This window comes from Ahaetulla prasina, chromosome 1 (assembly GCF_028640845.1).
Source record: "Ahaetulla prasina isolate Xishuangbanna chromosome 1, ASM2864084v1, whole genome shotgun sequence".
Lineage (NCBI taxonomy): Eukaryota > Metazoa > Chordata > Lepidosauria > Squamata > Colubridae > Ahaetulla > Ahaetulla prasina.
The window spans coordinates 264,821,159-264,838,768 of record NC_080539.1 but is presented as its reverse complement, the minus strand read 5'-3'; the positions used below and the strand labels follow the sequence as shown (position 1 = coordinate 264,838,768).

General features: G+C 39.1%; 2 protein-coding genes across 4 annotated transcripts in view; one reads left to right on the top strand and one right to left on the bottom strand.

The window, feature by feature from the left end:
• The window catches only part of PRR33 (proline rich 33), a 28,845-nt gene extending 12,890 nt beyond the window's left edge, over positions 1 to 15,955 (top strand). The window contains exon 2 of the mRNA XM_058157828.1: positions 14,234 to 15,955. Coding sequence (XP_058013811.1) covers positions 14,243 to 15,820 — 1,578 coding nt within the window. The 5' untranslated portion in view covers positions 14,234 to 14,242 and the 3' untranslated portion in view covers positions 15,821 to 15,955. The remainder of the gene's footprint in view (positions 1 to 14,233) is intronic.
• The window catches only part of LSP1 (lymphocyte specific protein 1), a 134,402-nt gene continuing 119,311 nt past the window's right edge, over positions 2,520 to 17,610 (bottom strand). For 2 of the 3 annotated variants that reach the window (XM_058157841.1, XM_058157857.1), the window contains exon 11: positions 2,520 to 3,916. The gene's annotated coding sequence lies outside the window, so the exon portion shown is untranslated. The remainder of the gene's footprint in view (positions 3,917 to 17,610) is intronic. The other variant, XM_058157849.1, reaches the window with a different exon arrangement.

Sequence of the window (17,610 nt, the reverse complement as noted above, 5' to 3'; positions counted from 1 at the left end):
TGACTTTGGACAATTCTGATTCCCTCAGCTAAGAAAATGAAGATGAGCACCGTCTCTTAGAGTCAGACATGACAGGACAGGGAAAATCTTTACCTTTACCTTTTATATTCAGTACCATCAGTAAAAGTAAAATAAGGATACGTAATATTGTATTTGACTGCAGTTAACATCTTTGATTCAGCTTCAAAATGATTTTAAGAATTATGTTGAAGTTGAGCTGAAGTTCTCCCAAAGAATTGTAGTTGGCTACACAATAGTGGCCAGTTCTTTGTCCAAGTGTTAAAGGGAGATATCCTTGATATGCTTGGAAATACAGGTTCCTGCTAAACTAGAAGATTGAGATGTTGAAAAAACAGATTTGCAGATTATTATGAGAAAGCTAAATAACTGAGAAACGTTTATGATTTGCCAATTGCACAGTGGCAGATAGGGAAGCACTCAAGAGGGTCAACATCATTGCCCAGAGGATCATTGGTTGCCCTCTCCCCTCTTTGGAAGAGCTTTATAGCTCCCGCTGCCTTAAGAAAGTTCAAAACATTCTTAAAGATCCATCTCATCCTGGCCACCCTTTTTTTGAACTATTACTATCTGGCAGACGGTACAGGATAATAAAAACAAGGACAAATAGGCTGAAAAACAGCTTCTATCCCAGGGCAATAACCATATTGAATTCTATGGTATAGTGCAATATAGGGCTTTCAATTTCAATTATATAGAATGTAAAGGATGTATGTTTGTGTTTTATTTTTATAGTTATATTGTACACTGAAGACAGCATTTAATTTCATTGTACCATGTGCAATGACAATAAGCTAAACTAAACAAAAACTAAATGAGATCAGTACAATTTCAAAAATGTTAAAAACCTGCATCAGCTATAGCAAGGGTGTCAAACTTATGGTCTGCGGGCTGGATGCGTCATGAACTGGCCACGCCCACCCCCATTTTAGCAAAGGGGGGAAAGTTGCAATACGTCATGTGATGATGTGACGCCATGAGTTTGATACCCCCGAGCTATAGCATGACATCAGCCTCTCCACCTAAAAATATAATATTAATTACACAGCAGAAGATTTTACCATCCTTATTTAGGCTTTTTCAGTTCTATAAATCAGATTTTATTTTATTAGCACTCATTTTCAAAGCTACCAGAGTTTTCCAGCCTTGTTAAATATTGAATATATTTAACAATGTAAAACAAAACATTTACATTGGTTATGGTCCTCAGAAGTATTGTAAATTGGATTTGTTCCCAGGTAATAGATAAAACATATTTATGGAGGGTTCAGCTGAAAAATTAGACTAGCTTATTCCCAAGTATGTTAAATAGTCCATTGAAGTCTGCCAATTTTAATTAAATTTTGCTGATATTATACCAAGATTGAGAAATATTTATTCCAGTGTGTGAGCTATAATTCTTTCCAATCTTGTTTTTAGAAATTGTGTGTCATTTCAATCCTTCTAGAGATTTCTGGGGGGGTGGGGAAATCAGAAACTTTTTAAGATGATCTGGGTGGTTGAAAAATATTATTTTAAGCCAGGAGAAATTTGAAATAAACTTAATTTTAAAAAAGAACAACTGAAAACTAAATCACATTTTGTTAATTATGCAACTAGGTTCTTCATAAAATCATTGTGTATACAAGTAGTCTTAAACTTAAAACCATTCATTTAGTGACAGATCAAAGTCTGAAAAGAAATGTCTTATGACTGGTTTTCACACTACGAGGATTGCAGCATCCCCATGATTATGTGATCAAAATTCAGTCAGTTGGCAACTGCCATGTTTTTTATGATGATTGCCGTGTCCCTGGGTCATGTGATCGCCATTTGTAACTTTCCCAGCCAGCTTCTGACAAGCAAAGTCAATGAGGAAAACCAGATTCACTTAATGGCATGATTCACTTTAACAACCACAGTGATAAACTTAACAGCTGTGGCAAGAAAGGTCGTAAAATGGGGCAAAACTCAACCACTGTCTTGCTTAGCAACAGAAATTTTGGGCTGAGCTGTGGTCATAAGTCTAGGACTACTTGTATTATATTTAAATATAGATCAGCACCAAAAGGATCAATACATTAAGATGCTTGGAAATTGACTTAACTTTTAATATTTTTTTAAAATGTTTGTAGATCTCAAAAGCAGTAGATGCATAGATCAGGAGAAATCTAAATATATTTAGTTTTGTTCTTTCCCCTTAAGTAAGCATGCAAAATTTCTTGCCTCTAATAAATATCTTTACAGTAATTTGGAATTTACTTCAAATTCACAATTGAGCAAGTTGAGAATTGTCAAAGATTTGAAGGTAATGGCTTAATAAGACATGGTGACCCACCCATACTATGATTAATTTGATTTCTGAATTAACATATTGTATGATTATTTGTAAACCAAATTATTTGTAAACCATGATTTAGGTTTGGCATGCCAAGCAATTCAACCTCATTTTTTAATTCAATAAACCAATTAAGCACAGCCTCTCATGTTTGGACTCAGTAAAGTTGACATTGCAGGACTCATTTAGGTTTCACAGAATTTTTATTAAATTGTTAGGAAACATACCAGATCACACACAAAGTTAACAGATGAAAGCAAAAGAAAAGTGAAAGATACAGAAAAGAACTGTTTTCTAAAATGCAAGTTTTAGGAGAAGCAGGATATAATGGCCATTTTTTTTTACCTACAGGGTGGCAAATATTATTTGTAATAGAGAGGCAAAGAGATACATTTATATTTCCATGAATGGATCTATTCAACTCGGTCAAAGGTATCAGCAGCCATTGGGGGAGCAGGTGAAGGATTGTCCTGTAATTTGATTGATTCTCAGTAGCTACCATTCATCTTGTTAAATGCACCACAGTAAGAACTGCACCTCAATTGCCCTATGTCTCCTTCAAGGCAAGAATTATTTAGATAAGGGAGATAAAGGTCAAATGGTACATTGGATCTCCACTCATGCTCAAGAAAATGTCCTGCATTTACTATTCGGTCTTTTTTTTTTGTCAGAAAACATTTCAAGAAACATTGCAGTGTTCCAGTTTCAATATCTACATCTGAGACAAGTATAGATCTGAAGGGAATAAAGGATCTAGTTTGTTCACATGAATCAGCCATCAGAAGAAAAAAAATAAGCAAAGCAAGCCAAGATGGCGTTTACTTTGTGGTTAGGATAGGCACTTTGGGAGAAGGTATTTCCTGAAGTGCATTTTAGCCAGATAACCATAACTGAAATGAAGTCTTACCACAAAAGCCATCTTAGAAATCTTCATTCAAAAAGAACACTAAGGGCAATATTTAAATAGAGTGGCACCAAAACAGCCTTCACTTTAAAATTCTGTGGTAGTAAGAAATTATGTTCCCACCTGCAAAACATCATCTTATGGTCAAGAATAGACATTCTGGTATCTCTTGCCATTTGATAAGCTTGAATAATACAAGAATCCTTAGCGTCAGCTATACTGCTTAACCCTCAGTGCTATTTCTATATTTACTTTTGTTTTCATTCTTGGATCTCAGAAATCTGTTCTAGCTATCTCGAGGCTGAAGATTCCTCCCTCCTTACAAAGGCTGTAAAGAGAAAGATAAGAAGGAGGAAAAGTTTCTCTTAGTCAAGGCTAGAAATTCAGTTCAAAAAAACCCCCCCTTTTTTTTTGAGAAAAGCTTAATACAGCACACAAGTTAAATTTCTCAGAATAAAAATCTGATCTAGAAAAGGTTTCAGATTCATTATTGCTTCTTGAGTTGATGCCAAGTCCAAATTCAAATGAAGTCAGCTTGGAGAAATGCTTCCATCTGTGAAGAAATCAATAGCTGGTTTTAAAGCAGATTGCTAGGAGGGAAGAAATCCTTTCACTATAGTTCCCGTATAGCCAGGGAAATATCAGCATTGCATGAAGTATTGCCTCAGGTTTCCAATCTGGGTTGCAAAGAGAGGGAGGGGGGGGAAATACAGTACATACATCAAAATGGCAACACATACTTGTAATTAAAATGAATTTCCCAAGGCGATGCCCAGTAGCATGAGAAAAATTTATTAATGCAAATGCTAATTGTGACTATCCTGTATACTTTCATGATAGAAGAGAGCAGACTAATTATCAGAACATAGGATTAGACACTACAATTGGTTAGCCTATGAAGGTAGTAGCCTTGTAACTAAGCAAACCAAGAACTTTTTTTCTCAGCTAAAAATATAATAGCATGATCAATCATTGGTATGAATGCATTTCCCCAGAGATTGTGCTTTCTTTGATGATACTTTTTTTCTTTATTGTCAGTATTGCATTTAATGATTGATGAATGAGATGGGGACCCTCTACCAGCACAAATAAAATAGTTTTGTTTGGCTATGACTTTTTTTCCTGAATATTCCACAGATGATTTCCCACATTCGGTGTCAAAGCTACCAATTCATTTCCAGCCAAAAGTACTGGGTCATTATCTTGAAGGCCCTCTATAGCAGGGGTCTCCAACCCTGGCAACTTTATAACTTGTAAACTTCAATTCCCAAAATTCCTCAGCCAGCATGCGCTGGCTGAGGAATTCTGGGAGCTGAAGTCCACAAGTCGTAAAGTTGCCAAGGTTGGAGCCTCCTGCTCTATAGTTTAGAACCAAACCTCCTTAAGAGTGGACTCCCTCTGACATTAAACAGGCCTAATCTCAATATCAGCTTTAAAGGTGGCCCTCAAAACACATCTTTTCGTAGAGCCTTTTAACTGCTGATTGTGTCAATTCTCACCATGAATTATATTTGATTTACCTATTTAATTTCTATGTTAGCAAATGTTCATACTCACATTTAAATTGCTTTCTGTTGTAAAATGTTAAAAGCCTTTAGTCATAGGCATATCAAGCTGAGTAAATGCATGGATTAATTACTATCCGTGTAGCATTTAGGAGTTGACATGCACTCCTACCAAGTATAAGTGGTAGAGAAAAAATGTTTTGAAAGCTATCATATATCAAGGTATATCACTGGCCTATCTAATCCAGTTTTATCTGTACCATTGGCTACTTCCAATCCCATCAGCCTCAATATAACCAACATTCATACTGCAGAATAATACAGATTCCTGGTCTGCACTGACAAGTAGCATTTTGCCAATATCAAATACTGCCTTAGCCGGATGAAAGGATAAGGATTCAAGTAACCATTCTGAAACCAACCCATAGATGCAAATGAGCCCCCTTTCCTGTGCATCATTTCTTTTCTGAAATACAGCTATATCAGAGTTAATATTTTCTAGAAAGGAAAAAAAAAAGAGTTGAGGGAATGGAAGAAGAGAGTAACTAGTGAGATTGGTATTCTAGATGAGGTAATTCCTAGGTAATTTCATGAAAGCTGAGTTTACTAAATTAAGGAGAAAAGTATATGAAGGATTCCATAGATCGATATCCGGAAGTGAAAATCAATTCATTGTTGGAAGGCTGGAAGGAAAAGATCATTAAGGTCCAAACCGAAAGATGGGAGATGGTTGATGAGGCCAGTGTGGTTGCAGAGAATGTTCTCATAAACTAAAAAACAAAAAGGATATGTTTAAAAAATGGTAAGAAGGATATTTAATGGAAGCAAAATATCAGCAAATAACCCAAATCTGTAAGCAAACCTAGCATTCGGAATAAACCGAGGCTTGCAATGAAGGCAAAAAAAGCAGAAAGGGATTCTTTGATGTGTGCAGAATAAGAGTTTAATCTGCTACTTGATGACAAGATATTGAAGGACAACAGAAAGAAGGCTGAATTGCTGAATCTCAAGCAGTAGGCTAGCATGCATTTTGAAAGGTAAAAAGTGATTACTAGAAGTCAGTATGGGTTTCTTAAAATGTCAGACAAATTGTAATGATGACAGAGTAGCTATATTAGTAGACCAAAGGGAAGCTATGAATATAATATACCTCAACTACAGTGAGGCATTTGATAAAGTTTTTCTTGATAAAGTGGGAAGGATAATCCCACTACAACCCTACTACTTCAACAGATTGCTAATATTTCAAAAAATGGGCTCCACATGAAAAAAAATTCTTGATAGATTTCAAAATTGGACCTTATCCAGAAAAATGTTGTTCACTAGGGGGAAAGGCAAGATCTGCACTTAAGGGGGGAAAAACATTTACCCATTTAGGATAATCTGGTACTACCTAATTTAGCGGTAATACTTGTGATGAGGATCTGGGTTCCTCCTAGTAGACCACAAATTAAGTGTGAACCAGTAATATGTTGTAGTTCACAAATAAACCAATGCAGTATTGGACTGTATCAACATAAATGTTATGTTAAGATCATAGGAAGGGATAGCTTAGGCTGTACTGGTCAGAAATCCTGCATCAAATCTTCACTGACAACAAGAAGGATGCTGAGAAAAGAATGCAGAGAAGAATGACAAAGAAGGTGAGGGGCCGAGGAGAAATTCTGTGAGGCATTATTAAAGTAAGTGGGTATGTCTAACCTAAAGAAGAAAAGGGGAATTAAAGGTGTTATAATAGTTTTAACAATACTTGAAAAGCTGTCACAGGGAAGAGGATATTGATTTATTGTCCATAGTGCTGAAGATAAAATGACAGCCAACAAACAGAGATTTAAACAGAAAATAAGGACTCGTTATGTTGACTGTGGAAGCTATTAAACAGTGGAATAGGCAGCCCTCTGGAGTTGTGGATATTCTATCACTAGAAGCTTTTAAACAAATGTTGGACAGGAATTTGACTGGGATGGCCTGAGCATTCCTGCCCTGGTTGAGGGTTAAACTCAGCACCTCCAAGATCTTTCAACCCTATGATTCTATTGTTAATCCTCACCCTAAAATAGCTTATTTGCTGGAATTTTTGAATCTGTTATTTTCCTGTTAATAAATCCTGCTAGTGAGATTTCTGAATTCCTGGATGGGAAGAAACTGTTTTTTGTTCAGGAAGTTAAGTGAGGGTAAAACCTCTGGAAGTAGAACTTCTGCTTACAAAATGTTGTCACTGGCTCTTATGACTCTTATATTTGCACACATATACCCAATCAAACATAAACCATTGTGTGGGAAAGAGATACATTGTCCATGCATCTGTTGCCTATTTAAGGATGGAGAAGCAAAGAGGTCAAGGTGCTCTATCAAAATATAGTTGTTCTATCCTTCAATAGCCAAGGAAGCTTAAAGTCAAACCTATTTAAACCAAATCTCAGTTCGCAGTCTAACATCCATATAATAAGGGGTCCTTGGTGCTCTCTGAGCTTGCTAGTTTTCTTGCAAACATTTCATTACTCTAACTGGATAACCTCATCAGTGCTGCTGATGTTACCTAGTTAAGGTAATGAAACATTTGCAAGAAAACAAGCAAGCTTAGAAAGCACCAAGGACCCCTCGTTTCAACCCTGAGCTACAAATATTCTTCTTTGTTGGTATCCATGTAATGCTTTAAGCCCAATAATTTCTCTCTAATGTATTCCTAGCAGAATATGTATGTTTGATAGAAAAGAGGAATCTGTTGGTTCTCATTGTCGGAGTTTTGGACAATGGAAACTTGCTGGTAATCTATAGTAATTTGCAGTAGCTAGTAGCTAAGATGATTAACCTTTTTGCCATTGCGTGCCAGGATGGGGGGGAGAAGGTTCACGCGTGCGCATGCCCACACCCATAATTCTATGTGCCTCACCCTGCGCATGTGCGCGCAACCCCCACCCCCCGTTCCTGGCACATGATGGCCTGGTAGGCCTGTTTTTCTTTATCACCTGGCTCCAGATCCTCTCTATGCATTTGGGGTGGGCAAAAACAGCCTTCCCCACCCTCTCAGAGGCCCTCCGGAGGCCCAAAATGGCCCATTTCCCAACTTCCAGTTGGACAAAGAAGTGAAGCTTTTTGCTGTCCCTAGCCTCCAAAGCCTCTTTAGGAGTCTCTGGAGGCTGGGGACAGCAAAAAAGTCACTTCCTGTCCAACCGGAAGTTGAGAAACGGTCCATTTAGGCTTCCAGAGGGCCTGGGGAAGGCTGTTTTGCCCTCTGCAGATGCATAGAGGATCTGGAGCCAGGTGAGAAAGAAAAATGGGCCTTCCCCACCCATCACAGGCCCTCCGGAGACAGAAAACAGCTTGTTTCCCTACTTCTGGTGGGCCCAGAAGGCCCAAATATCAGCTGCTGGCATGCACACCAGAGCTGAGCTGGCGTGCCCACTGATATGGCTACGCCTGCCACCTGCGGCACGCGTGCCATAGATTCGCCATCACGGAGCTAGGACATCCACCGTGTGGCTAAAAGTTTATGCTGGGTGTTTCTTTCTGTTCTTCTCATCACTTGGTGCTGAACAAGCAGCATAGAGGCAGAGCCTCAGAAGAGCTATTTTCTATCCTCACAGTTGCCAGTAGCATCTGATCTCTGCCTGAAGCAGTCTCTCTGTCACAGGCCAGACACTCACTTCCACGTCGGACAGTTTTTTTTTATGGCTCCAGAGCACTGCATTTCAACCTCAGCAACTTTAAGGTGTGTAGGCTTGAACTCCCAGAATTCTCCAGCAGCCCGTGGAAGTCATACATCTTAAAGTTACTAAGGTTGAGAAACAGTACTCTAGAAAATGCTGGTCAGCCAGGTTGTTGTTGTTTCTAAAGGGGATCAGCAGATTAATCTTTTATTTTGCAAATCAAAAATCCTCTATTGAAAGATTACTTTCAAGGGTGATCAGCTTGCTATTTCATTGGTTGTTCTTATAGGAGAAGCAAAGATTAATTAACACTTTTCTCCTATCTCTTGTTAATTTAACACAAGTGCCATTCTTCCCGAGTTGTGACAATAATCAGTGAAGTTAAAACTGCTTTCTCACCACCCATTGCACGAACCATCATGTTAAAAAAAAAAAAGACGCTGTCATCTGTTGCACATATTGTACTTGTAACAGATGTATTTCATTCTTCTAGTTTAATCTAGTCTAATGACAACAGCAAAAATTAGTGGGGGAATCCAATTTTACCTTACCCATTCAGCTCCAATGACACTAGGATCCAGTTTCTTCATAACTCACTCTTCTCTCAAAGCTGAACAGCTGGGTCTGCATTTGGCTTACAGATTGCAAATAACTTTTCCATCTCACAAGCTATTCCCTCTCTGACGCTCTGCTTTCTTGAAGCTAGTTTAGGAATGAGTAGAATTGGCACACTAGATAAAGTTGTCCAAAGGCCCTCCTGGCCAAAGCTGCCATTTGTCCTTCAAATGAGAGTTGAGAGTCCCTGATTGTCAGGCTGTGCCCTACTCACATCTAACATTCCATGTAGATGAATGTCCTCCCTGAGTGATTTTATTTAGATGCCAAAAAGAAGCAAGGAGTGTAGAGCCCTGAGGCATACTAGAAGGAAGCACTCAACACCAACTAGAATGCCCCCCTCCCAAAGAAAAATCAACATAACACTATGCCTTCCTGTCCCAACCCTCTGGGCCAATCCAGAAACGAACTGTGATCAGTGGCATTGAAGACCATTGAGAATCAAGGAGAACCAGGATGGATGTACTTCCCCAATCTCACACCCACTGGAGCTTATCCATAAGTGCACCAAGACTTCTGGTACTGTATCCTGGCCTGAATCTAGAAAGGAAAATTTGTAGGCGAGGTGAAAATTGTCCAAATTTATTGGCACACAGCACCTCAGTCAAAGCTTGTGGTACCACCACCACCCTCTCAAAAAATCACTGCATGAATTCACTCACCTGGCCCCTCCTTTGAGGATTTAAATAACAAGGAAGAGAAAAAAAATCTAAAATATGGTTAAAGCAACTATACCAAGTACGCATTTCCTCAAGATCAACAGTCTCAAACTCCTCCCGGGTATCAATATGAAACCATAGCTTAGTCAGCTGCATAGGACCTGCAAAGCTGAAATCCTAACTTTAAGCAAAACCAACTTTACCTACCAAGTGGTTTAAAACAAAAAAGCAAAATAAAATTTATTGGAAATGAAATCTTCTAAATATTAATGCAGAGGTGTGATCAATATGTGGCCAACATTGCACTCTTTCAATTCTGTCAACATTCCTTTCAGGGAGCTAAATAGAATTAGTTTGGTTAAAACTAATGCTAAAACATTGTTAAAATTAATGCTACAGCTAACAGCAATATTAAAGGCTGTTTTTAGATTCAAGCAAATACAACCGGTTGCTCTGAATATACCTGATATTTAGGCAGTTAAAATGGGCCTGTATGTACAATCTAATTGTGTTCCTACATTCAGTCAATTACTTCAGTAGGACTTCAGAAGTAGTCTTTATCTCAGAAGAAGTTTAATGGTAGTAGTCACCGGAAACATTTTTATCAGCTTAGGTTGTTATGTCAATTGAGATATTATCTGGAAATGGCAGGTCATTTGTTTAGTATCCATATTGCTTTAATATAGTCTATGTCCGCTGCCTTTAAAGACAGATTTTTATCAGATTATCTTGTGGATACAAAACGTGGCTGCTTAAAGTATGGGCAAATGTCGAGAAGTCTGTCTCTGACTTCTTGTCCAGCTGTGTTGTGTTCTACATTTTCAAGCCCAATTTAAAAAAAACTGATATTGGCCTTTAAACTCTTTAAACCTTTACACAGTCTGAGCTCAGCTTAATTTAAGGCTCACCTTTATCTATTCCAAGTTACTCCTATCCTTCATTTAATGTTAACATACCTTAATGCCAATTCTGTGCCCATCTATCGAAGTCATTTGTATTATATACTTATTTTTCAAAGCAATTGGGGAAAAGGTATTTTTGGATGTGTTCTGCATTCCATTAGCAGAAGTCTAACAAAACTCAATTGGCTTCAATACACTATACAAGTGAATTTTATCATCTTGGCTTTTAACTGAATTAAGGGGGGGAGTGTTCTAGGATAACTTGCCAGGTGACAACTCACTGCATAACTCAAGAGTTACACTAATATTGAAGGAATAAGTGGAATAATTAAAGAAAGGATGCCAGAGGAGGGACAAAATGAAATGTGAATGAGAAAAATTAAAATAATTTTTAAATTATTTTAAATAAATTAAATTGTTGAATTCTCCCACAGTGACTTATCCCATGGCGAGTTGGCCGTAGTGAGTTGTCTCATTCCATTCATAAGGTTTTACTATCTATCTATCTATCTGTTATGTGTTACTGTGTGTAACACCAGGTGTTAATGATTTGTTGTATATGTTGTACACCGAGTTGAGGTTTTCATCTAAGAAGCATCTTTAAATATAATTCTATTTATATGCAGTCCCATCTCTTGGCCCTGATTTTGTACACAATGCTTATTAAGCACAATACAGAATTCACTAATTCACCTGCCTACCACTTATCTAGGGTTATATCCTTTCCTTTTCCCTATTCTCTTCATTCCCAAAGAAGATGGCTCAGTTCAAAGTTAAAATGGAATAAAATTACATTATAACTTAAGCATAATGTGTGAATGCAACCAATACTCAAGAAGCTAGTTACAAGAAGCCGGGGGGATTTTGTTTCCTAAATTCATTATTTAATATGGGAGTGGGGAAAGAGGTCATTCTTTTCTTACCAGCTGATTCAAGGCTGTTTTCTTTCACTGAGAGGACTCACACAATGACCCAAATAAGAGGAAAATATGCAAATTACTCTTTGAAAGCTATAGAAGCTGTCTGCAGCCTTCATCCCACAGGTTACATCTAAATGGCGGCTGTATTTGACAGCTGCTGTGTATAGCAAGCCATCCATGAGCAGCTGCAATTCTTAGCAATCTTTTTGGCATTTGTAGTCTTCTAATTTACTTCTTCTAATTTACTGGGAAGACCGGGAGCTGTCCTCCCATGGCTTGTTTACTATGTGGATTGGATTCCGGAATTGTGTTTCTAATCACTTTCAAGTCAATGTATTGCATATAAAAATGAGATTTGGAAATTACAGCTACCCTGCAAAAGGTGTACTCTGGGCCTCTTTACTCAGTTCAAAAATGCATCTATCCAGAAGGGTGATAAGTCTGTGCTTAAAGTTAGGCTTGCAACTTAAGCAAATGCTCTTTGAGCCAGTTGGCAATATTTGTTCTGCACATGAGAAGCGTGCATATGCACTAAACACAGGGCTTTTCCATTCCTGCAGATGCTCAGCTCCTTCCCAAAGGACCAGCTATCAGTTGAGCCATGGGTTTTGGCTTGCAAACCATAGCAGCTGAAATCAGTTGTGGTCAGATCACCAAGGGGAAGCACGGAAGGACAGACTTTGTGAACTTTTGCAAGTGAAACTCAATACTATTTCTTGCCAGGAGCTAAAATTCAATTCGTGCATGAGCTTCTTGGCTCTCATGTTTCACATTTCACAGTTTGCTGACCCTTGGTTGATATTGTAGCAGAAGTGGGGCTGTCAGCAGGCAAAGAGAAAAACCTGTTTCCAAGAACGAATATCATGTCTCAAATACAATCAAATCTAAGCTTTGCATATTGTTGCTGGCTTGCCTCCTGAAACACATTGATGAGGGTGGGGGGGAGAGCATACAGATAGGACTTTAAAGAGTCAGAAGTGAGGAGAACTTGCCTATTTTCTTCCTCTGCCCTGCAGTTTCTTCTCTTAAGGGCTTTTTTGCCAGCCAAGTACAATTCTACCATTGGGGCAAATAGGTAAGAAAGTCTGAAGATCACACAGAGAATAAAACATATTGGTAATGATATGAGTTTATCTCAGTTAGTGATTTAACAACCCTAACACTTTGAATGTATTAATGATTGCAGCCATGGAATCGGTGCGATAACACATCTCAGTAACAGTAACAGAGTTGGAAGAGACCTTGGAGGTCATCTAGTCCAACCCCCTGCTCATGCAGGAGACCTGTACAAAGGATTCGAACTGTCGACCTGTCTGATCGACAAGCTCAGTGTCTTAGCCACTGAGCCACCTAGTCAGGCATCTCTTAAAATTTTGTGACCCCATTGCCACCAGCTTTTTTCTAATCTCCTTTATTGCTTGAGAATATCTGAACAAGAGAAGGCTGCTTGCACTGGCTCTATGCATTTCGGATTCCGAGGAAGATGGAGTACTTATACTGTTTTTGTGGAAAGCTAGAATCCTACACATAAGGACTTCCCTTTTTTTTTGGTGGACAACCATTCATCCTGAGATAGATTCTTCTTTCCTCAGATAGAAAGATTCTTCTTTCTAACTCAGAATGTTTGAGCATGATTCACACATTGGAAGGCAGCTCAATCAGAATAATAAAAACTTGTCATTGTTCAGTTAGTATTTTTAATCTACATTTGATGGTTAAAACCACTGATCAGGGAGCTGGGGAGGGGGGTTCATCCAGGCACTGAAAAGCATCAGCTCTGATATACTATGACTAATTTTTAGTATATGAAATGTGGGATTTCCAATGTGATAAAGAGACATCATAGCCCAATCCCCACATTTTTCTGATTTATATCAATTTGATGCAGTGGTGGGATTCAGCCAGTTCGCACCTATTCGGGAGAACCGGTTGTTAACTTTCTAAGCAGTTCAGAGAACCGGTTGTTGGAAGAAATTTTATTTTGTTTTTTCCACTTTACAGGGCTAATCCTATAAGGAAGGCAGGAACGAAACATTCTAATGTTGTTTCCAGCCTAATCTTTATTGCCCTGCTTATAGAAACTGCCTCTCTGGTTAACCGTTATTACATTGTAACAGCTAAAGCGAAGCGCCCATCGACGTAAGGTTGAGTTGGCCACACCCATACAGTCACATGACCACCAAGCCATGCCTACCCAACTGGTCATTAGGATAGAGAAACAGTTATTAAATTATTTGAATCCCACCACTGATTTGATGTGTCCTAAAGAGGTTTTAGCATTTTTTAAGCATTCTTATCTTTACATTATTTGAAAAAGGTTGATTTCAGGCTTCATGCCAAATGCAGCAATAAATGTCGACTCTGCAGACACGCAATCCTGCATTTAAGAACTTTGCTAGCAGCAGAAACAACATGGCTATCTAAGTTTTCTTGCTGAAGACAAGATAGAAGGTATATGCACATAAAAATAAGTATCTGGATTCCAAAATTATTTAAATTTTCAATAAAAATTGGGCCATTCACTGCCTTGAGAATGGAAGTCATCTGATGAATGCTGATATAATGGTTCTGACTGGCTTGCAAACCTTTGGTTGCTATCTTGCTTCATTTCATACAGGTGTCTGGTTAATGGGTTTAATCTTTCCTGAACAAAACGTTCATATCAATAACCCTATATGTTTTGGAGGCTAGAAACCTGAAATAAGTAACTTGTAAAAAAATACATTTTTCTGTTTTGATTTAGGGGGTCAAAATGCTGATAACGGTGACGCCACCCTATGAACCTATCACTCTCCAATCACAGGCTCCACCTCCACCTATTCTACCAAAACCTGGAACCGACAACCTGAGGCTACAGAAGCTTCTGAAAAAAGCAGCAAAGAAGAAGGCCACCTTATCAGCACAATCAACCGCATCATTCCGGTCTAATCTGTCTCCTGTAAGTGAAGCTAGTCCAGACTTGGAGCACAATGAACGCACTTCCCCACTCAAGCCAACAGAAACTGAAGCCCGCCTCACTATCAATCTTCCACCTCGTTTTTCAGTCAAGCCCATCATCCATCATGTTCCTTCTCCTTTTCCTAAAGCGAGACCCTTCACATTCACAGTTACAGAACAGAGGAGTATTTCAGAACATCTCAAACTAACAGTGTCACCTGCCATATCTCCGCATTACAGACCGACAACTCCCGAGTCACCAAGGCAATTCACAGAGTTCCCTTCAGGCCCCCCTACTCTCTTGTCCCCTGCCTTTGTTTCTCATGGACATCCCATTTCCTACACTCCTCAAGTGGAGACTCCAGTCACGGTCACTCATGTGGCTGAAACGCATTCCTCTTTTCATAGTGTGCAAGCACCAAGGGTTAAGTCTCCACTAATAGGACAGTCAGAAGAATATCCAAGTCGTGTTCATTTGCAAACCAACTATGCAGCTTCACTATCAAGCCAGACATATGACACATCTTTTGTACAGCATCCCAGGTCACTTACACCCAAATTAGATGTTTCTGCACCCCCTGAACCACCCGCCAGGAAAATGAAAACTGAAATACTCCATACCCCTAGGCAGTATACCGTGGTTACATCCCCAACTCATCAGCTGGTCAAGCCTGTAACTCCAAGCAGCAGCAAAAGCCCTGAACCACACACTGAAGTCCAGAGACAGTCAGGCTCCAACACATCACAGTACATGGGGCCAGAAACAATCCTTCCTGCACCTTTCACTGTCAGTATGAAGGAGTTCTTGCCAGAAAAGATAAATCAGCAGGCTGTGTCGCCGCCGCCACCACCACCACCACCTCCATCTGTCTCCCAAAGTCCTGCCAGCTCGTCACCCAAATCAAAGCCAGCAGTGCCTCCCAAAAGCAAACTTAGCGGCTGGTCTCGTCTGAAAAAACACTTGGTAGTGGAACCTGACGTTCCTCAGTTCCCAGTCTCAGAATCTGAACCAGAGCAAGGGAGAGAAAAGGCAATAACTGAAATCTCGGAAGTGGATCCAGGTCAGGAGAAAAAAGGAACCAAGTCAAAAGCCATCAAGATGTGGGATGCCATCTTGTACCAGATGACCATCAGCAAGGAAAAAAGGCCACAAGCTGAGGAAGAAAAGGAAATAAGAAAAGAGGGAATGTTTTCATTCCGGCGACGTTTACCCCTGCTTCTCCACAGGCCACGCTTTGATGCCCGGAAACTTAAAGAGCTGGCTTCCAAACCCATGACAAAGATCACTACTCTGTTTGATGTGCGTCGTATCCAACGCCAACCACCTGAAGAAACACAGATGGGTTTTAATAGGATGGCATCTGGGTGGCAGGTGAAGGAAAGAGAGGAATAGATGATTCCTTGAGAAGATGATCAGTAGGCTGAGAGAATATGAAATAAATCCAGATTTTACTAAAACAGCACTTGAGAGGAGGGGAAAATAAAATAAAATCCTTCATGCAGGGTTACTGTCTATAATACCGAAAAATGAATATGCCTGTTTTACTCAGTTTTAACATGGGGCTTGAGAGAGAGCAAGTCTTGGTTTTTTTAGAATAACAGCCTATATAGAAGAAAGAAGTGAAAACAAATAAATATAGGATGGGAAAGAAATGTATTGGCTTGCTCCACCAAGCCTACCTTTTATTCTACAATAATGCCAAAGTTCTTGGCTATTCTTCCATATCCAGTCAAAAGCATTTTGAATAGAGCCAAACAATCATCCCATATCATGGATACACACATGTTCTCTCTCCCCATCCCCCTTTGAGGTCAAATGCTGTCCAGAGGTTTAGGCCTTTTGGTTAGAGGACAAGATGAGTGGGATTATAGGAGGAGCAATGGTTCTTTTCACAACCATTGTTTTTTTTATTATTATTATTTACATTTATATCCTGCCCTTCTCCGAAGACTCAGGGTGGCTTACAGTGTATAAGGCAATAGTCTAATTCTATTTGTATATTTACAAAGTCAACTTATTGCCCCCCCAACAATCTGGGTCCTCATTTTACCTACCTTATAAAGGATGGAAGGCTGAGTCAACCTTGGGCCTGGTGGGACTCGAGCCTGCAGTAATTGCAGGCTGCTGTGTTTTAATAACAGGCTATCTTACAGCCTGAGCCACACGGCCCCACATGGTTTTCACGTTTCTGGCAGGAAAAACGAATGTTTCTCATACACTGCCTAAATCTAAATTGTAATACCAACAATGCACACAAAATTGCAGTTTGAAATCAACAGTTATATAAGAACAAGGTTCAAGATGGCTTCAGATCCTAAAAATATGACATTGAAAAGATTAAACTGTTTGGCTTGGCTCATATGAGCATAGAAAGTTGTCTTGCAGGCCTCTTTAGAGACAAAATTTCAATTTCTCCATCAAAAGAATCCCGCTCTTTAGTATCTCATAGATGCACCTTCCTAGAGTAGAGCCTATGCCAGATGAATAGGCACGTTAACAAAGATGTTTTCCTTAAGGTGCTCTAGTATCCAAGCCATTTGCACCATCACAAAATAAACACTGAATTAAGAAAAAGGGTAAGCAGCATTGATTGCACGAGAGTCAGGATAATATTTTTTCATGGGCCCACCTCAACAGAAACCAGAGTTGTGGAATCTGGACAATTCTGTGCTTCTCTTAATGGCAATGAAATCAATTTAAATCATTTGCCAAACATAGCATGACCATGTCAAGGCTATTTTCCCCTAGGAAGCGGCTGCAGACCAATTTTATCATCATCATTTTCTTATATCAAAAAAAGTGAAAATCCTGTGCAAATATCAATTTACCCCACTGAACCTAGCTTTTAAATGAAGTCAGGCAATTGCCAATACTTGAGCAATCAGCTCCGGAAAATCAACAAAGGACTTTTTTTTCTAACTCACGGAACGAGCCTGGAAAAGGACTGTTATCATTATCACCACCATCACTAGCCATGGATTCATAAAAGAGTAATGCTTTTATGCTAAGCCATCTAGAATGTTTTCCACTGAGATACTGTAAGAATGCAGAAGAGTCAAACATTCATATTACTGTTTCATGGAAAGATATTACAAACATGCTGTCGCTAAATTGGCATTTTAATATCCCAAATGCTAACATAAGTGTAAAATAGGAAGTAGCCAATGGCTACTGATGTAGCA